General features: G+C 53.2%; 1 protein-coding gene across 10 annotated transcripts in view; it reads left to right on the forward strand.

Moving 5' to 3' along the window:
* Positions 1–21,483, forward strand: part of MYO9B (myosin IXB) — an 84,934-nt gene that overhangs the window by 36,848 nt on the left and 26,603 nt on the right. For all 10 annotated transcript variants that reach the window (XM_059160401.1, XM_059160404.1, XM_059160403.1 and 7 more), the window contains exons 3-11: positions 6,644–6,738; positions 12,417–12,479; positions 12,947–13,046; positions 13,314–13,414; positions 15,022–15,151; positions 16,604–16,693; positions 18,132–18,248; positions 18,597–18,731; positions 20,127–20,248. In XM_059160401.1, coding sequence (XP_059016384.1) covers positions 6,644–6,738; positions 12,417–12,479; positions 12,947–13,046; positions 13,314–13,414; positions 15,022–15,151; positions 16,604–16,693; positions 18,132–18,248; positions 18,597–18,731; positions 20,127–20,248 — 953 coding nt within the window. The remainder of the gene's footprint in view (positions 1–6,643; positions 6,739–12,416; positions 12,480–12,946; positions 13,047–13,313; positions 13,415–15,021; positions 15,152–16,603; positions 16,694–18,131; positions 18,249–18,596; positions 18,732–20,126; positions 20,249–21,483) is intronic.

The following is a 21,483-nucleotide window of genomic DNA, read 5'->3' on the forward strand; positions in this document are numbered from 1 at the left end:
CAGGCACAGACCACACGTAAACTAGCTATACGCCAAGCAGAACTTTATTCACAAAGGGAATTTGCGAACTCGTGGAAGTTGGATTGCATACTGTATTCATGTGTTGTGAAATAGTCTTTTGATTTTCTTTTCAATTGTTAAAAAGTGTGAAAACCATGCTTAGCTCGCAGACCCTACAGAAACAGCTCGCTGGCCATAATTTGCCAACCTTGGTGGAGCTCAGAGCCCAAGACTGCCCCACCCCACCAGACGTCAGGAAGATGTTCTCCACACGGCCAAGTTCCATGAGCATACAGACTGTCCATCCCTGCTTCGGGCCACAGCAGCGGGGTCGGGTCATTTTGACAAAACCCCAGATATTAATTACGTGGCCCTTTGCAGGACAAGGTTGCCCGCCCCTGGGTCCCCTAGTCTCATTTCATCTTTAAACAACCCAGGTAGTCCGAGGTTTTCTCTCTCTCACTTCACAGGAGAGGAATCTGAAACCCAAGAGCCGTGAACCAATTCAAACCCTCCACCCTGGCCACTGGGACCCACTGGGAGCCCCTACAGACAGAGCCGTTTGCCTGGGCTCCTTGCCAGAAGGAGTCCTCCACCCCACGCGTGGTTATTTTCCCAGCATTTCCACACAGGAAAGCCCCAGGTTCAATGGATGCCCGGGGCTGTTTGCTCAGCACAGGGGGGCAGAGCAGACCCTCCAGGCTCCTCGGTCCGTGGGCCCCCTGGACAGAGACACTGCCTGTCCAGCTTCTGTGCTCCCATCAGGCCCATGAGACAGCTCCCAGGGTGCCTCCTGCCATGTCTGACTGTCGCCGGGGTCCCCAAGGGGGCACAACCTGTCAATGGGCGCAGGCCGAGTGCTATTGCACATGGCAGAGTATCCCCGGAACACGGAGAATACTGTGGAGTCAAATAAGTCTGCCCCAGGGCGCCTGGGTGGCTCAGTGGGTTAAAGCCTCTGCCTTCAGCTCGGGTCATGGTCCCAGAGTCCTGGGATCGAGCCCCACATCGGGCTCTCTGCTCGGCAGGAAGCCTGCTTCCTCCTCTCTCTCTCTGCCTGCTTCTCTGCCTACTTGGGATCTCTCTCTGTCAAATAAATAAATAAAAATCTTAAAAAAAAAATAATAAGTCTGCCTTAGCCTGCCACCACCAACCTCCAGTCACTCCCAGTGTCACGTTCTCCCCACCCCCACCCATGACAGGAACAAAATGGCTCCTGCAGGCGGACAAGGGGGAGACAGTCTCATGTGGCCCCATCTTCAGGCTTCCCTGTTGCCTCATACGTGCTAATGTTCTTTCACCAGTGGAAGCCCGTCCCCACAGTCCCAGTCACTCCTCTTTCTCCATGCCTGGTCTGAGCTTGGGCACGAGAGATCCAGAAGTCCCGTGTGGCGCGTGGTCTGTGCAGGGACAGAGGCTTCGCTCTGCGGGGGCCTCTATGAAGCTACAACCGTTCCAGACACACAGCAGCCAACCAGGAAATTGTTACCAAGCAGAAGTATGGAGGGAGGAAGGGAGGGAGGAACGAGTGATTGAGTGAATGAGACCACACGCGACAAAGCCTCACGAACACTTGGGAAGTGAGGTCCCTGGGACTAGAAGATCAGGAGAACAGAAAGCTGACCCTGAAACTAAGACAAAGCCATTAGAATGATCTAGAACTTCCCTCTGAGAAAGGGTGGCCATGGGTGAATCTTGGGGGGTGGGGGCAGCAATGGAGTTATCTTGGGCCCCCTCAGCCTGGCTGGGAGGACACCCACCCGGGGTGGTGAGGCTAGGGGACTTCTCCACAGGGGACTCCCAACGTGGGGCTCACCTGTCCACACAGGAGATAAGGCTAGCTCATTTGCTTTCATGAGCTCATCCCATGGGGCTTTCAGACTCTGAAATCTGAAAGCAAAAACAGTTTGCCTAACACGGTCCATCCAGGCTTGTTTGATTTTTGTGTGGGATGCACCAGAGACCAGGTGTAAGCTTAGAAAGGGCTCTGGCATCCCATCTGCCCGGTCACCAGGCCCAAGGGGGAGTGGCCTCGGCCAGGGCAGGCAGGCACCCCAAAAAGTCCCAGGCTGTGGGGACTGAGAGACCAATGCATGGAGCATGGGCTGGGAGTGAGGGCACTGGGTTCAAACCCAGGGTCGTGCCACCAGCCTGCCTGCCCTCAGACTTCAGGGAAGTTAGCAGGCCTCTCTCTGTGCCTCAGTTTCCTCATCTGAAATGGGGCACACTTGTCTCTTGGAAGAGTAGAAGCAAAACAGAGTCAGAAGCCCCGTAGCGCCCGGCCTGGGACTGGACTCTTGACGGATCATTCTGTGATGTTACCACCCTTCTGCCTAAAATGTTTACCACACGATTCAGCCTAGAGCAGAGGCGGCATCCTGTTGAGATTTTTTAAAAACGCACCTTCTAAAATTTCTGGCTAAGTAAGGTGCCCAACCTCAATTATTACTCCAAGTTCAGAAACCTTTTTGAATTTCCCAGAAGAACCTCAAAAGACAAAGACGGTTGGAAGAAAGTCAGAGGTTTCCCCCCCAGCTCTTGTCATTCTTGGGGTGGAGGGTGAGCAGCCCACCCACTGCTGGCCCAGGATCATCTGCCCCGTCAGAGGAAGGGGTGGATGTGTGGCTTTTCTGTTAGTTTTACCTAGAAACCATGCTTGGAGGATTTTGAGCTACAGACTTGTCTCTTTATGGTTTTTTTTTTCCTTCTATCACGATTTGGTTTTGTTTTGTTTTTCCCAAAGCATGCAACTTATATTAGAAACGTGTAATTTATGTTATGTAAGGGGGGAAAAGTGCTTCCAGGAAAGTGGAAGCCTTTGTCCCGTAGCATTTTGCCAGGGCTGTGGGTTTTCTGGCCTGGTGGGAAGACAGCATTAGCACGTGGCCTCCACAGCTCCAGTGCCAGATGACATCCCATCACTGCCGGCGCCTGAATCCCTCTTCCTCCGGCCCGTCCACCCCAGGCCCCACAATCGCTGGGATCCCCAGCCTCCCCTGTGCTCCCCTGCGCTCTGAGGCCTTGCGCGTGCCCATCAGCCCCCAGGAGCAGCTACAGAGCAGCTCCCCTGGCTGTGAGCGCCAGGCCAGCATTTCCTCCTCCTCGGACGTATAATAGCAGCAACCGGATATTTTTAGACTGGCTTTGAAAAGTCGCAGTGTGCTGAGACCACATACCAGACGCATGAGGTCACTGCCCCCCCTACACAAAGCCTGGGCTGCGCAGGGCTGGTGGGGGGCCCTCGCATCCCGAAGACTTTCCCTCTTGTGGTCCACAAGACACCAGCCCCCACTGTTTCCTTAGAAATCCCATGGAGTCTTGCCCCGAGTTCAAAACGGGGGCTGGCGTGGGTCTTTGGGAGGCGCTGGCACATTACTGGGCCGGGAGGAAAGGCGGGGGGGTGGGGGGGGTCTCTGCAGTGGGTCCTGGATCCGGACGGTGCAGGGGCCCCAGCAGAGAAAGAAGCCTGTTCCCCCGGGAAGGAGCCCACCCAGGCTTGGGCATCCACGCCATCTGCTCATCATTAGGAGGGCTCGCTCGCGGAGTTTATTTTCGTTCTGAGCAGGGGGAGGGCCCAACCTGTCCCCAGCTCAGATGGAACCCCACGGGGGTCTCGTGAGCCTGGAATGAAAGCAGGAAACAGACCTGCTGCCTGCCGATTCGATTCCCAGAGCAGAACGGTAAGAGGCGTTGGGCTTTACTCCAGACCAAAAAAAAAAAAAAACAGTTCTGAGGCTGAACTTGACGGAAACTAGAGATTAAACCTAGAAAGACAGTTTTCTTCCTCACAGGACTCCTCGGGCCTGTAGCACCCATTGCGGGGCCTCACGACAGGATGAGGGGCCCCAGAGCCTTCAACCACCAAACCCTACAGACCTCTTTAACCCTCCGTCCGTGTGTGCAGCGCCATTCAGCAGTTCAGCTCTGAGGGCATTTCTGGTTGTCGCAGACACAGCAGCCTCTGGCAGGTGGAGGCTGGGGTCACTGCTCGGACCCCACAGTGCACAGGACCCCACCGATGGGCAGGGCCAAGGCTGAGGACCCTGCGCTGGGTTCCATAGGCACTTGGGAAACCAGACCCAGGCCTGGCCACCAGCTGCTGTCACCCAGCCACCAGCCAGGGGCTGTCACAAAGTCAGGACACGGTCGTTGCCACTGACTCAAGAGCTTCTGTGTTTAATCCAACCCTCCAGAGACTTCCAAACCTGGCCACGGACAGGTCCTAAGGAAGCATTTGTGAAGAGAAGAGGGCCCTGTGGCCACTGTCTTGACTCGGGAACATGCCTCCTCAGACAGGGTTCTGCCTCCGGGAGGCCCACTCCCCACCGAAAGCGCCAGGCCACCACCCTGCCAGGAGCACATCCCCGCCTTGCACCACGGGGCCGGGGCCAGGTTTCCTCTCTGGGGCTCCTCCTTCATTGTTAACACTCTTGCTGGGTGACTTGGCTGTTGCCTCAGGGCCCATTCCTGGGGTCTGGTGCCACTGTCTTGTTCCAGAACTCTGTGGAACGGAGCCAGAGGAAGTATCCCGGGCCTTCCCCCAGCAGACGCTTTTTTATGGGGCTTCTGCCTCCGGATTCCACACCAGAAGCTATGATCGTTGACCCCCCGCCCGGGTTCTTTTCCCTGCAGAACGAAGTCTTTAAGAAAATCCCAGTTCCTCTCTGGGTCAGTCAGCACATCCCCTGGTCCCCGGGTCCCCTGCAAGCCTGACCATCTCTCCCCACCCTGCCATCCTCCCTGTGCCCCACCGGACCCTCAGGCACCCACGCTCAGCCCCAGCACCCCTGCAAACCTTGGCCACTTCCTCCCCACTGCCCTCCTGCCTGCATAGCCTCCCACACAGCTCAGCCTTCTCAAACTAGAACATTGTTGGCCCTTCTCGTGGCCATCGAGCTTCCCTTTGTGCATCTGAGCAGGGCATCACCCCGCCCCCCAGATCACCCCTTCTTTGGTCCCCGGAGCCACAGGGGCTTGGACAGCTGAGCGCCAGGCTCTGTAATCGCTTCTGCCTTTCTCCCCTCCCCTGCCCAACCACACCGCTCCCACCTCTGCCAGCGTCTTGCTCCCTAAAACAGAGAAACCGCCCCCAGCACCTTCCTTGCCCTGAGTCTCCCCCTGCCCCCGCCAGGCTTTTTCATACCCTCTCCCTGTCCACCCCTCAGTGGTGTTGGGTACTTCATGGAGAGAGGTGTCACCCCAAGAACCTGAGCCGCGTGTGTTCTGTGTCTTAATCTGAGTAGTGGACACATAGGAGGCCCAGGGGGGACCCCACTGAGTCATAGACTCCATGCTCTGCATACTTTGCTCTACATATTGGGAATAAAGCCCTGATTCATGTCGCAATGAGAATGAACCCCAGAAGCATCCTGCTGAGTGAAGGAAGCAAGACAAAAGGCCACATAATGTATGCTCCCTCTTGGGCAAAATATATCCCGAACAGACAGATCCATAGCGACGGAAAGCAGGCTGGTGGCTGCCAGGGGCTAGGGAAGGCGGGGGGCGGGGGGAGAGTGACAGCTAATGGAGATGGGGGGGTCTGCTTTTGGGTTGATGGACATGTCCTGGAACTAGATGGAGGTGATGGTTACACAACATTGTGACTGTACTAAACGACACTGAATTGTTGATGTTTAAATGGTTAATTTTATGTGATGCCAGCTTCATCCCAGTCAAAAAATTCGTAATGAACCGGCTTGTCCTCCCACAGAATCACAGGACCCCTCCAGGCGGGGACCTGTCTCCGCTTCTGCTCCCCGCCAAGCCCGCTTCATCTTCTCCTGGGACCCACAGCCCGCATCAGCCCAGGGCCCACCAAACTCCTTCTGGAAAGGGCCACCCAGTAAATACGTTCAGCCTTACAGGCCAGAATGGTCTTTAGTATCGTTACGCGGCTGCTCGAGCCTGAAAGCAGCCGCGAGCGAGCCGTGAGCGCACAGGCCTGGCCGCAGGCCGATAAAACTGTTTCTAGACACTGAAAGGTGAATAGAATTTTCATATGTCAGGAAGTCCTACTCTTCTTGTGTGTTGTTGTTGTTGTTGTGTGTGTGTGTGTGTGTGTGTGTGTGTGTGTGTTTTGAACGATTTACAAATGTAAAAACCACTCTTGACTCGCACACGATCCACAAGTAAGCAATGGACTGGACTTGGCCCATGGGCCAGAGTCGACCCTCTGAACCACAGTAGCAGAAGAGTGCTGTTGATAAGCAGTCTTCATGTCTGACACTCAAAACCTGAACCCCTCCCACAGCCCAAACACAGAGACAAAGTGTGTCGGCACACACATGGCTCATCAGGGCCTCTGGCTGACTTCGGGCAAATTGAGTGTTCGTGACTCACACCCAAGGGGACCTCTGAGGTTCTGGGTGGCAGCGCATAGAAATTTCATCCTCACGCTCTGAAACCCTGTTCTTTTTTTTTTTCTTTTTTTTTTTTTTAAGATTTTATTTATTTATTTGACAGAGATCATAAGTAGGCAGAGAGGCAGGTAGAGAGAGGAGGAAGCAGGCTCCCTGCTGAGCAGAGAGCCCGATGCGGGACTCCATCCCAGGACCCTGGGATCATGACCTAAGCCAAAGGCAGAGGCTTTAACCCACTGAGCCATCCAGGCGCCCCTGAAACCCTGTTCTTATCTTCCCCACAGGCTTTCGGAAACGCCAAAACGGCCCACAACAACAATTCCAGCCGATTTGGGAAATTTATCCAGGTCAACTACCTGGAGAGTGGCATCGTGAGAGGGTGAGTTGGAAGCCGCCAGACTGCGGGCCACTGGCCTTGGGCTGGGCTCCCGGGCACACCTATGAGGAGGGCCCAGCTTGGGAGCTCAGCGTGGAACTTGTGGCCCTGCAGATACGTGTGAATTGTACGGGGAAGCAAGTGTGGTTTTATTTAAATCACTGATGTGAAGATCTGAGCTGTGGGTCAAAGGGAGGGGCGGGAGGGGTGGGACCTCTGTCCCCAGGTCATCGAGCATGGACCCAGGTGCCCCAAAAGCAAGTGCAGTGAACTAAAGGTGCTAGCAGCATGGAGCTGCCAAAAACAGACAAGGACACACCGAGCTATGTCTTGGTCTTAACGAGGTTTTGAATTCGTGGGCCTGGGGATGCCACAGGCAGAGTTGATGTGGACTGGGGCAGTTGCCAAATGGGTGCCCCTTTAGCCAGGAGAAGACCTAGTAAAGCTGGGTAGCAAATCGAAGTGGCTGCCCAAGGAAGTACTGAAGGTTGGTAGATGGGTCGATGGGAGAGAGGGAAGGAGGGTAGATAGATTAATGGATGGGTTTGGGGGTGGGGTGGGGGTGTGGATCCATGGATGGTTGGATGGATTTGTGGGTGGGTGGGTGGGTAGATGGGTAGATTCATGAGTTGGGTGGATGGATGGATGGATGGATGGATGGATGGATGGATTTATGTGTGGGTGGATGGACGGACAGATGGATTCCTGGGTGGGTGGGTGGGTGGGCAGACAGATAGATTTGTTGGTGGATGGGTAGATAGATGAGTAAATTCATGGATGGGTGAGTGGGTGGCTGGATAGACTTACTGCTAGCTGGGAGAATTCATAGATGGATAAATTTGTAGACTGTTGGATTCATGGATGGGTGATGGATGAATGGATTAGGTAGATGGGTGAGTGGGTAGGTGGGTGAGATGGGCAGTGGGTAGCTGGATTGTGAAGTTCATTGTCTGGTGAAAGTTACACCAGACCAGCATTTTGTGCCACAAATGTGAGTTCCCTGGGTGGAGGCACAGTTACTTCAACTAAACGTATAACATGGAGATTGCATTCGTTACTCTGTGCTGTGGTTATGCTTATAAAAGTCTGGCAGCTTTGCAAAGAGTTACTGTTCTCAGGAATTACCTATTTTGTCATCATATTTAAGTCATAATGTCATTTCAGAATTCGGTGCTGTAGGATTTTTTTTTCTTTCTAAAAGTATACGGAGGAGTTACAGCTGGTTAAAAATGTAATTGTGATTTTTTTTTTAAAGATTTTTATTTATTTATTTGACAGACAGAGATCACAAGTAGGCAGAGAGTGAGGCAGAGAGAGGAGGAAACAGGCTCCCTGCTGAGCAGAGAGCCCGATGCAGGGCTCGATCTCAGGACCCCGAGATCATGACCTAAGCTGAAGGCAGAGGCTTAACCCACTGTAACTGTGATTTAATACTACATAATGTTTTCGGTTTTTTTTTTTTTTTAATATGCGAGGGTCTTATGAGCTGATGAAACTCTTTCAAGGTAAAAAAGAGAAAAAAAAAAAAGACATCTTGGCACAGTCTGGGGTTACTCGAAGGGCTTATCCCTGCCTCAACATTCTGGTGCAAGGTGCGGTGGGAGCAGGATTTATACTGGTTCCAAGTGATACTCTGAGCAGCCCACTTGTTCCATATGAGGAGGAGACCTGAGCACCAGGAGAAGGCTCCAGCATTTCAGGAGAAGTCCTCAAGTATTGGGTACAAAGTATGTTGGTTCTTCTGTCCATCTAACCTCACTGGTGATCATTTCAAATGACAATTCATATTCAAGACACAAAAAGGAAGGTTGTTTTCTCGCATCCTTCGGTCTCTAGCCTCATTCCTTTTTCCCACTGCTGAGGCTCCAGTGGGCAGTGGTCTAGGTGAGAGACCGCCCCTCCCTCATAAATGGCAGTTCTGCTCCAGCCCCTCAGCCCCCCACAGACCATCCAGTGGTCCCCCCAGCTCAGTGCTGCTGGGCACCTGCATGGGCTTGGCCACTCCCCCACCCCCGTTGCGGGGCCTCTGACCAGCAGGAGATGCCCAGAGTACCCTGTTGGGCACCGACACAGAATTATACCCCATCTGCAGTTCCGGGGGCTCCCTCAGGGGGACAGAGATGCCAGAAGGCTGCTTAGTATCTTCCTGGGTCCCGGCTGGCTCTGCAGCCAGGGGCCAGACTCAGGAGCCTTTGCTCCCCGCTTGCTCCTCTCTGTGGTCTCTGTTTGGTGTCCCAGGGCAGCCAGAACAAAGTGCCGCAAACCGGGGTGCTCAGAACAATAGAACTTTATTGTTTCACAGCGCTGGATGTTGGAAGCCTGAAATCAGGACATAGGCAGGACAGCCCCCTCCCACTCGCCTCCCGGAGGCTCCAGGACAGGATTCTTCATGCCCTCCTGCAGCTTCTGGCAACCCCAGGCCTTCCTTGGCTTGTGTCCATATCCCCCCATCACGTGGTCTTCTCTATGTCTCACTGTTCTATTCTACTTCTTAGGACTTTGCCCTGGGATTTGGGGTCCACCCTGATCATGGAGGATGGTCATATCTCCCATATCTCCATGTGCCTTCCCTTAATTACATCTCCAAGACCCTTCTGGGGGTCACTCTTACATCTCACATCTTCCAGGGGCCACTGTGTGACCCCAGCTTTCAGCTGTCTGGTACAGCCCGTTCCGCTGGCTGCAGCCCCCCCCCCCCCCCCCCGCATCAAGCTCTGGGCCAGAGGCCCTGGCTGGCTGAGTCTTCTAGACCAGCTTTTGAAAGTCCTCTCTCTGTGGCCTCAGATTCAGGAAAGGAAGTTCCACCTCAGCCCGTGACCGTGGCCAGCCCACGCTCCGAGGAGGAGGTGTACTTCCTGTCCAGGGAGTGGCCACGGCCAGCTGGGGAAGAGCAGGCCCAGACCCGGTTCTGCTTTTGGGGAGGTGACACTTCTCAGTGCCATTTCCTGTGGAGGCCAAGGGTCAGGGGCAGTCCAAGCCTTCCTCCAGTTCCCCAATCTGCAAGGCCTCGTCTTCCTGTGGGTTCAGTGGCTCCGTGCTGGGGGATCCCTGGCCCCCTATGAACCCCGGTCGGGGCCAGGGCCTTAAAAATGATCAGGGAAAGGATGGGGCTGTCACCGCCAAATGGCAGCTCGATGTCAGTAAGGGGCACTGTCCGTCCTCCCCCTACCCGCCTCCGCCGACACAGCACAGGGAATTGGCCACAGGTGGAAATTCCAACAAGAGTCTGATTCTAGAACCAGATGCGGCCTCCCTCCCCATGAGAACAAACCACCAATAACTAAAATAGCTCCTAGCAGGGGGAAGGGATAGGAAAAAACAGGGGTTTGGAAGAAGAGAGGACACAGGCCAAGTCCATGGACACCTGCCCTTGCCTGTCTTATGTGCATGTGTCCCAGGCAAGGCTGTAGACAGGAGACTGCCGTCCCAGAGAGGGAGGCAGGTGGCATCCAGCATGCCGCAGCCCAGGGGCCCAACACTGAAACCCAGGCCTCCCTCCCTGTCAGGCACTATGTGCCCCTCCTATAAAACAGGATGGGCTCAAATGAGGGTGTCCTGCAGAGCTGTCCAACTCCTACACTTGGTGATGGTGGAACCCATGAAAGACCAGCCCCTCCAGCCCCAGAGGGTGTGGAGGGAGCAGGTCAGGTCCCCGCCGGGCCATCTCCCTCCCATGCAGTCCCACGCAGCAGGTGACCTCTTTAATCTTCAGTATCTCACCTTTCAATGGGAGCCGGTGCCCAACCCCAGCGTGGAAGGATTCAGGACATTTAATCCCTACAGAACAGTGCTGAGAAGGTCACCATCAGTACTGCCAGCATTGGGAGCGTGGCTGTAGAGGTCCCTGGCCCCTGGCCCAGAGCCCATGAGCCCGTGGACCCCTGCCCATCAAACATCCACCAGGAATGAACGGGTAAATACAGTGTGCCGTGTCCAGCCGTGAGAAGGAACAGAGTTCTGTTGCACGCGATGACATGGCTGAGTCTCAGTCCTCAGGCTGAGTGACAAGGCAGACACACAGTATATATACTGCAGGGCTGTATTTCCTTAAAGTTCTAGACAGTGCAAACGGATCTACAGTGGGGCTGATCAGTGGCCACTCAGGGATGGGAGGTGGGGAGGGGTGACCAAGGGCCCAGGAAACTGGGTCATGGTGGTGGGCACACAGGTGTCTGCCTGTGTCACAACTCATCAGTTCACACGCCTCTAGTTTATGTCCATGACCACTGATGGAACAAAATGGGAAACAACCCAGTCAGGTCTTCCCACGTTGCACACTTCAAGTGTGTGCAGCTTGTATCAATAACGAAGCTGTAAAAAAAAAAATGAAAATGAATCTGTTTTCTTATATTTAGATTTTTTTTTAAGATTTTATTTATTTGACAGAAAGAGAGAGCACAAGCGGGGGAGAGGCAGAGGGAGAGGGAGAATCAGGCTCCCTGTAGAGCAGGGAGCCCAATGTGGAACTCGATCCCAGGACTCTAGGATAATAACCTGAGCCGAAGGCGCCCCTTAGAGTTAGATTTTTAACAGAAGAAGCATTTAATTGCTGAGGAGGTGGTCAGTACAGGGGGCCGCCTACCTGTATTGTTTGTGAACACGTGGGTATAATCGCTCCGGTTCCCGCCGCCTGACGGGGTCCCCCCAGGATGCTCCTGGAGCTTTCCGAGCAGTGATCAGCCTGCATCTGGTCTGGGGAGCAGAAGTGGCCAACCCAAGTTCCTTATTTTTATGGACAGCAGTCATAGGATAAGGCAACACTTAGGGTGATTTTTAGGGTAAGTTATATTTTCAGGACTTTGATTATATTCGCAACATTAGGATTATTGGTTTTTGTTGTTGTTGTTTTGTTTTGGGGTTTTTTTTTGAGATTTAATGTATTTATTTGAGACAGAGAGTGTGAGAGAGAGCCCAAGCAGGAGGTAGGGCCAGGGGCAGAGGCAGAGGGAGACCCAGATTCCCTTCCTGGAGCAGGGACCCTGATATGAGGCTCAATTGCAGGACCCTGGGATCCTGACCTGAGCTGAAGGCAGATGCTTAAGCAACTCAGCCCCCCAGGGGCCCGGGGCGTATTTTCTTTTTTTGTTTGTTTCTTTTTTTTTTTTTTTTTTTAAGATTTTATTTATTTATTTGAGGAAGAGTGAGTGAGAGAGAGCATGAGAAAGGAGAAGGTCAGGGGCGCCTGGGTGGCTCAGTGGGTTAGGCCGCTGCCTTCGGCTCAGGTCATGATCTCGGGGTCCTGGGATCGAGTCCCGCATCGGGCTCTCTGCTCAGCGGGGAGCCTGCTTCCCCCTCTCTCTCTCTGCCTGCCTCTCTATCTACCTGTGATCTCTCTCTGTCGAATAAATAAATAAAATCTTAAAAAAAAAAAAAAAAAAAAAGAAAGGAGAGGGTCAGAGGGAGAAGCAGACTCCCCAAGGAGCTGGGAGCCTGATGTGGGACTCGATCCTGGAAGTCCGGGATCATGACCTGAGCTGAAGGCAGTTGCTCAACCAACTGAGCCACACAGGCGCCTGGGGGGTGGTTGTGTTTCTAAAGGTGATTTAGGTACCTGAGTTGACCTTGCGTCAAAGGCCATCAATCTACACCGGGCTTTGTTACGGTAACAAATGACTCCAGTTCTTCTAGAAAACTCATCAAAATATTAACATCTCGTTCCTTCATCTTCCTTTTAATGATAGGGCTGTTGTTGAAAAATACCTGCTTGAAAAGTCCCGCCTGGTCTCTCAAGAGAAGGACGAGAGGTAGGAGGACGCGTCCTCGGTGACCCATCGCGCGGGCCTTCTTCCCCGCAAAGCAGAGAACAGGTGTTTTGGGCCTGCAGGAGCCAGTGCTGATCTCCCAGGACCAAGGCTCCTATGTGGCTGCAAGTTTTGGGCTCATAACTCTGAAGCCACCTTTTTTAAGCTTATTTTTGTGCCTACCCCTGACTTTTACCCAGAGTTCATTTCCCCCCTCACCCCTCCCTCCCCCACAGTCCCGCCTGCTTACATCTACTCACAGGAGAAGCTCACGGTTTAGTTTTCTTTTTAAAACATAGTAAGAATCGACTTATTATCTCAAACTGGTACATATTTGAGGTGCTTCCCCGCCCTCCCAAACCCCCGCCCCCCCAGCGGTGGTCCCCACAGCAAAATTAGCAGTGGTTTGAACAGGAGTTGTGGCCTGGCCTCCAAAAACAAATTTTTTTTCTCCTCACTTTGACCCACAGGAACTACCACGTGTTTTATTATTTGTTACTTGGCGTCAGCGAGGAAGAGCGTCAGGAATTTCAGCTCAAGCAGCCTGAAGATTATTTCTACCTCAACCAGGTAAACAGCCCCGCGCCCTGGCCACAAACGCCGCCTCTGTTCCCCACGGGCTGTTTACGCGCCGCCGGGAGGTCAGAGGCTGTCTGCCTGGGCCCTCTCCGGCCCCCAAACCGACTCCAAGGAGGCCCAGAGGAGGCGGCATAAAGAGGCCCATTCATTCCCCACCGTGTCCTGAGCCCTGCCCCAGCAGTCCCAGCCAGGATCACTCTTGCACGCCGCCCTTGTTGGCCCAGAAGTACCCAGAGTGCCACCGACTTTGTTTTTCAGCATAACTTGAAGATTGAAGATGGAGAAGACCTAAAGCATGACTTTGAGAGACTCAAGCAGGCCATGGAGATGGTGGGCTTCCTCCCTGCCACCAAGAAGCAGTAAGTGGCCAGGCTGGCCGTCCCACCTTCTCGTGCGTGAACTGCCTCCCCACCACCACACACACACACACACACGCACACACACACACATCTTGGACTCAAAGGCCCCTCTCTGAGAGCTGACGGACACCCCGGCAGGAGCTAAGATGCTAAAGGAGGGCAGCCCGATGACCATGAGCTCATGGAAAAGGGCGTTAGTCAGTAGCCACTGGGAGATGTCAAACCACGGGGCTTTTGCCCAAACAGTTACGATGGTGAATTTTACATGATGTGTATCTTAGCCACAGTTAAAATTTTGAAAAACTTCTTGGAAAGCCGCACAGGTTCTCGCCACACCTGCGTGCCGTTCGGCATTGCCCAGTGGGAACGGCTGGGCGCTTCTCAGAGGCCACAGATCCGGCCAGCGTCTTCAGAAAACTGTTTGCGGTTTCTGCAAGAGCTGCGTCTGCCCGATGCTAGCCGTGCACGTGCGGACTTGAAGATATGCACGTGGCAGCCCTGTTATTAACCACCAAAAAGTTAGGAACCCCCCCTCCAACACACACAGACACAAGTGCTCATTGGCGGTAATTAAATAACTTAACAGATAGCTGTGTATCGTGCCGGGCTGGCCAGACTTTCTGCAGAGGGCCACAGAGTCCAGTTTTCAGTTCTGGGGGCCAGGCGGTCAGTGTTGTTCTCCTGTGTTTACTTTTTTTAAGCACTCCCACCCCCGAAAAAACTGAAGAACATTCTTAGCTCTGAGGCTGTCCAGTAATGGGCCCTCAAGTGCCGCTCCCTGGACTCGACACAGGGCAGTGGTGCTCAGTGGGAGTCACTTCTGCCCCCCCCCCCCCCCAGGACAGCTGGCTGTTTAACTCTGTCTGACTCTGTCCAGACACATTTCTGGTGATCACACTGCATAGGGGAAAGCAGAGAGGGACGCAGCTGCTGATACCTGCTGGGTGGGCCAGGGATGTGGCTCAGCGTCCCATAGTGGACAGGACAGCTCTCCACAGCAAAGAATGATCCAGCCCCACGAGTCTGCAGGGCTGAGGCTAAGAAATGCTGGGTTGCAGCACTGAGTGTGACCCAGCCAGGACAGCCCAAGCAGAGCACCCCCACATCACAATCTTCCAGGGGGACAGGCCTGATACAAGGCCATAGGATTTCACTGACACCAAGTTCACGGACAGCGTTAGGATATGAGGGTAGCTCTTCCTTTGCGTTAGGTGAGTGGGTTCCGCTCCTTACAGGGAGGTGTATGTTTTCTGACAGCTCATCAAACTCTACACATAAGAACTGTTGGCTTTTTTTGGCCTGTTTTTTATGCATGATGGGTTGGGGGGTTTTTTGCATTTTTTTGTGTGTGCATGTTAGGCTTCCATAAGAAAAATTTTAAGCACACCCACCCACCCCCAAAAAACCCACAGAACACCCAGGAGAGCCATCTGTCTACAAAGTCACATTCCACAAAGGTCCCCAGCAGTGAGATTGGACCTTTTTGAAACTTCAGATGTCCAACTGATCTTGGCTGGTTGTATGAATTCAGCCCAAGTGGCTGGAAGCGTCCGTCGTCTTACGACTCTGGAAACCACCCCCAACCTAGGATCCTTTTGCTCTCCTAGGATTTTTTCCGTCCTCTCAGCCATCCTGTACCTGGGCAACGTCACGTACAAGAAGAGAGCCACGGGCCGAGACGAAGGTCTGGAGGTCGGGCCCCCTGAGGTGCTGGACACACTGTCCCAGCTCCTGAAGGTACACCTCCCTGCCCTTGGCCACAGTGGCCAGCGAACACACAGAACTTCCTTCCTGCATGGGCCAAACTTCTATAAACCGGGGCATCTCTGCCTGCTTCCTCCCCACAATCTGTGCAACACCTCTTCCTTGGTTCTCTTTTTCTCTCTCTTTTTTTTTTAAATTGAGGTATAATCGTCACACAGCCTTATGTTAGTTTCAGCGTTACGGCAGAACGATCGGGTGTTTGTCTGTATTGCAAAACGATGACCACAGTAAGTCCTGTTAACATCTGTCACCACACATGGTTCCAGGATCAGTTTTTTCTAGCGAAGAGAACTTGGATGATCTTCTCTCTTAGCGACTTGCAATTATGCCACGTATTATCCTGAACCGAAGTCCCCACGCTGAACATTACGTTTCCGAGACCTTTTTCTTTTACAACTAGAAGTCTGTTCCTTCTGACCCTCTTTGTTACCCAGTTCGCCCACCCACCCCTGCCTGTGGCAGCCGCCAATCTGCTTTCTGTATCAGCTTGGTTTACTTTGGGGGGTTTTGAGAGGGTTTTTTGTTGTTTTTTTTTTTTAATTCCCTGTACCAGCGAGAGCATACGGTATTTGTTTTACTCTGCGTGACCTCTTTCACTTAGCGTAATGCCCTCAAGGGCATCACATCCCTTCCTCCTTTCTGAAGGACAACCGTCTCCCCGCTCCGCCCCTCATGGGAAAGGCCCTTCGAACTCAGACTTGGATCAGCGAGGTCATGTGCTCATTGGACCTGCCATCCCCTTCTCCCCCGGCCCTTGTCAACCCCCAGGGGGCACTGGGCGGTGTCTGAGGCCCTGGGGGGTTGTCACAACTCAGAGGAGCTGCTGTCCTCTAGGGGGTGAGGCTAGGGATGCTGATTCACGCCATTTAATGCCCAAAACAGCTTCCCTGCAGCCAGGAACAACCTGGCCCCGAGCATCCGTGGTGCCCAGAGAAGTCCTGCCCTTTTCTTTCTGTTTTCTAAGCGTGCCTCCCACCTGTGGCTCGTGTCTGTGTGCAGGATTCCTCCTCTTTTGTGTTCATGGGGATGAGTGAGCAGGCCTGCCAGGAGATGGGGGCAGCTTTCCCTGCCCTGCTCTCGCTGCCTCCGGCTTGTGGTGGGGGCTCAGTGGTCAGGAGGGAACAGGCCAGGAACACCCACTCCAACGGCGACATCTGTGAATGCCGGTTGCCAGGCAGCACACAGGCCCACAGGGACCTCCCCCCCACCCCCCCCGCCAGACCATCCTTCCGGGGCCATCGACTAAGCCTGAGCACAATCAGTCCAAAGCACACTGAGCATAGCGCACAGGACGGGGTGGGCTTGGAGCCCCCTTTCTGGGGCAGCTGCTAGAGGTCCTCCTGCCACCTTCCTCGGGCTTCCGGCCTTACCTCAGGGACGTGAGGACCCACCCAACGAGCCTTCCCTCCCTCCTTGACCTTGCAGGTGAAGCGGGAAATCCTGGTGGAGGTCCTAACCAAAAGAAAAACGGTGACAGCCAATGACAAACTCATCCTTCCCTACAGTCTCAGCGAGGTGAGCACCGTCCTGCGCTCCCGCAGGAGGCCAGGCCACAGACCACATGTTGGGATGGGGGCTCTGGGAACAGCAGGCCTGGAGAGCCTTTTCCGTGTCTTTCAAGAGCCGTAACAGTGGCTCTGCTTCTCACATGAGCTCATGCACGGCTCAGAGCAGCTTCTGCAGCACACGTCAGCCCTAGGGCCAGAACTCAGACCACCCATGTTCTGCTTGGTGTTTCCATGCCGGTTCTCACTAGCTGGGAACGGCCACTTGCAGCCCGCAGCCCAAATCCAGCCCACTGCCTGCTTTTGTAAATAAAGTTTTATTGGTATTGGCATAACCACACACACACACACCCTTTTTTTTTAAATATGCTGCTTTGCTACTGTACTGGCTGAACCAGGTGATCATTACAGGGACCATGTGGCCCTTCCAGCTGAACATACTGACCTTCTGGCCTTTAAAGTTGGTTGACCTCCCGCTGCCCCCCACCCTGCCCCCAGGCTAGAGCATGACCTTTACAACCATTAAATGCATCCCTGAATCTTGATAGGGATCGTCTCTCCAGCCTTTGCGCCAGCCAGGATGTTTTCCTTGTGATGGGTTTTTTTTTTTTTCCATTTTTACATCTGAAGAGCAGTGGGCCTCACAGCCTGACTGGCCACAGGAAAACCCCAAGCAGCAGGGACTTTTAGCTGGTGGTAGAAGCTGCTTGGGCATCTTCCACCAGCACCAGGGATGTTCTGAGCCCCCACAGGCAAAGGTTCCCTGAAACATTCTGTAAAAGTTGTTACAGGACCACCTGAACCCCCAGCAGCATGGCTGCCCCTGAGAGGCACGACACCAAGGGACAGATACCAGGTGTGGGGCCCTGTATCCCTCGGGGCCCTGTTTCCACAACCTCCCAGGAAAGGCAAAACCAGGACATGTGTTCTAAATCTTAATTGCAGCCAAGCACATCTGTCACAAGTCAGATCTGAGTACATAAAGAGAAACAGTTTCTTGTATGTAAATTACACCTCGTTAAGTCTTTTTTTCCCCCTAATTTAAAAACCATTACTGCTTTCAATACATATGATGGCATCTCTAGGATGCTCTCAGAACTGCAGGGGACCTGGCTTCCCACCCAGGTCGACCTCAGGGCTGGTTCTCCCCCACGGGCCAGCTCGGTGTCCTCCCTGAGCCTGTGTTCCGTCCTCAGCAGTTCTCCAGCTTGCTCGGGGTAGTGAGTTGGCTCATGAGAGAGCCTTCGCTGAACATTAGGCTGCCGGGTCTGGGCTTTGTAGTTGGTGCTCCGCTGTGCAGGGGTAAAGTGCAGAGCGAGAGGGGGCGTGTCCAGGGAGTGGGGTGTTCTTCAGAGTCACAGCCTCCATCTCCCCATGAGTGCAGACCTCTGGGCGGTGCAGCGCAGGGCCCACATCAAAGTGTGACACTCCCCGCTGTGTGCCCACAGGCTATCACCGCCCGCGACTCCATGGCCAAGTCCCTGTACAGCGCTCTATTCGACTGGATCGTGCTGCGGATCAACCACGCCCTCCTCAACAAAAAAGACATGGAAGAGTCCGTCTCGGTGAGAGCCCGCGCCCCTGCCTGCTCCACCAAGCAGAGCTGGGGACGGCCAGACCCTTGGGTGTCACACACCCTCGGCAGATGGCCTGGGATGTCAGGGGCCAAGGTGGCATAGCTTGGTGTCAGGCAACGGGCCAGTTGCTCCAAGGGGCAGGCCCAGGGAACGGGATGGGGTGCCGTTCTCAGGATCCGGTGCATATGAACACACGGCGCCCCTTGTTCGCATATTACAGATTCCAAGGCAGCAACAACAGAGCACTGGGGCGAGTGCAGAGCCCGCATAACCAAACAGGTCGCATCCACCTGTTAAGAAGGACCCACTGGTAATGACTGTTTTCTGTCTTCACAGTGCTTGTCCATCGGGGTCCTCGACATATTCGGATTTGAAGACTTCGAGAGGAACAGTTTCGAGCAGTTCTGCATCAACTATGCCAACGAGCAGCTTCAGTATTATTTCAACCAGCACATTTTCAAACTAGAACAGGTCAGGAAATGCCATCTTGTTGCCGAGGTAGCCCAAGGGGGGATGGAATGAGCCAGAACCGGGAACTCCCTCGGGGCTGTTTGCTGGTGAACCAGCCCTGGAATCTTTCTCTACAGAAGAGAAAGTCTGGGAAAACCTGGCCCAGCCTTGGATGAGGCAGACACTGGGGGCATTTTTGTCCATGGGTCAGTTTTATACCTTCTTTCTGCTCAGATGTGAAAATCCATCCAATGGGAGAGAACTAGAGAGGCCATGTAAGGATTTGCTTTGGTCAACACTCTGGATAATCTGTCTGCCATGGTTCCTCATTACTACAGTTACCCGTCTTTACCCAGGTGTTACCTTCACATGGGCGATCTGGACAGGGGGAAGAAGAAAAAATGATGGGCTTATGAATAATTTAGCTGATTTTACTATAAAACTTTACTTCTAGCTATTGAGCCCTTGAAACGTGGCTGGTCCACCTTGAGTTGTGCGGCAATAGTGAAACACGGCTGATGACCGACGCATCGTGCAAAAGAAAAAATATAAATTGCCTCACTGGTCATTTTTACATTGATCACATGTTGACACGATCATGGTTTGGATATATTGGGTGAAACTAAGTATATTATTAAAGTGAATTTCACCTGTTTCTTTTTACCTTTTAACTGTGATTATTAGAAAATTCCAAGTCACATAGGTCACTTGCACTACATGGCCTCATATCACTCGCATTACTGGACACTGAAGTTCCAGAGCAGGGGCAGCAAATGGCTGCTCACGGGTCCAGGCTGGCCCCACGACCTATTTTCATAAATAGACCTTTATTGGCACGTGGCCACGCCCACTTGTCTTTATCTCATCCGTAGCCTCCTTCACGCTGCCGCAGCCGAATCTTTTTTTTTTTTTTTTAAAGATTTATTTATTTATTTGGCAGAGAGAGATTACAAGTAGGCAGAGAGGCAGGCAGCAGAGAGAGAGAGGAGGAAGCAGGCTCCCCGCTGAGCAGAGAGCCCGATGCGGGACTCGATCCCAGGACCCTGAGATCATGACCTGAGCCGAAGGCAGCGGCTTAACCCACTGAGCCACCCAGGCATACCACGTAGCTCAGAAAGCTTAATGTAGTTACCATCTGGCCCTATACAGAGAAAAGTTGCTGGCCCCCTGGGACATGTTAAGTGTGATTTTAAGCATCTTGTATGTTTCATCTTGTTTTGTTGTTATTAATAATTTTTTCTTGTTATCAATAATTTTATATAACTGAATATATTTCCATTGATATAGCAATATGTGTCCTGTACATATGAATACGTATGTGCGTACATAAATATATTCATATACGATGCATGCTGTGTAAGCGTTACCATAGCCACGGGGTAGTGAGGTTATCCGCTAAACCCCCAAATCCTGCAGGAAGAGTACCAGAGCGAAGGGATCTCGTGGCACAACATTGACTACACTGATAACGTCGGCTGCATCCATCTCATCAGCAAGAAGCCCACCGGGCTCTTCTATCTGCTGGACGAAGAGAGCAAGTGAGTGTCCACGGCCCAGTGCCCATCCCTGCAAACCTGGTGCCCCAGCCCCTGGGGCCTCACCGTGAACCTCTGAGTTAGTCACACTCATTTGGCCACAAATCCTGACCTCACACACATAGCATTTATCATGGAAATACTGACTCAACTCTGAAACACGCAGGCCTGGGAGTCATTAAGAAAGGGACACACGATGCCGGAGTCTAGAAACTGGGCCCCAGGTTGGCACATCCTTGCAAAGGGCAGCGGATCGGGGCCCCAGGTGCAGGACTGACTGTTGAGCCTGGCACCCCTCGTCCAGAGGATACCATGAAGCCTGGGAGGGGTATGGATGAGGTCCCCACGCTGGTCACCCAGGCGCGGTCACTGAAATTCACTCCCTGCATTTGTTTCCTGCGACCCCGTCAATGACCGCGGAGCACAGGCAGCTTCAAATGATAGGTGCGTTCTCTCATGGTCTTGGAGGCCAGATGTGCAGAGTCAGTATCACTGGGCTGAAATCAAGGCATGGGCGGACTGCACCCATGCCTTGATTTCAGCGGACTGCACCTAGCTCCAAAGGCTCTAGGGGGTGGTCCTTCTTCATCTCTTCCAGCTCCTGGGCACGCCCCCACCCCACTGGCATTCCATGGCTTGTGGCTCTGTCACCCGGTCTCTGCCTCTGTGGTTACATCACTCTTTCTGTCTGTCTCTGTCTCTCCCAAAGATTCCAGTCCAGTGGGTGAATGCCTCCCCTATGACCTCATCTTAACTAATGACATTCGGAAAGACCCCATTTCTGAATCAGGTCACTTTCCCAGGTTCCTGGGGTCAAGATGCAGACACAGCTTTCTGTCGATTGGCTCCTTGTCTGCTTCAGCAGTCCCTACGGGGCTGGGTTGAGTCAGGCTCATCTCCTGCCTAAGACCTAGGCCCCACTTGGGACAGGGGACAGACGCTTCATAGCTGGGATCCAAGTAGAGAATGTTCAGATAAGGGAACAGGCAGGATGCTAGGAAGGGCTGAACCGTACTCCCGGGAAACCCAGAGCTGGATCTGGAGGGGGACTGTGAGGCAGGGCCAGGCCAAGCAGGGTTGGATCTGTCTCTGTTTAAAATCTTGCTATTTTGTTTATCGTGGGTTTTGTTTTTTTTTTTTTTTTGCATTGATCTGGATTTTCTAAAATAGTACATTAAAATAGCCTTTATCCCAACGACTGAGTGAGCAGATTCCTCACACCACACCCATTCCCCAGC

This window comes from Mustela lutreola, chromosome 2 (assembly GCF_030435805.1).
Source record: "Mustela lutreola isolate mMusLut2 chromosome 2, mMusLut2.pri, whole genome shotgun sequence".
Classification (NCBI taxonomy): Eukaryota; Metazoa; Chordata; class Mammalia; order Carnivora; family Mustelidae; genus Mustela; species Mustela lutreola.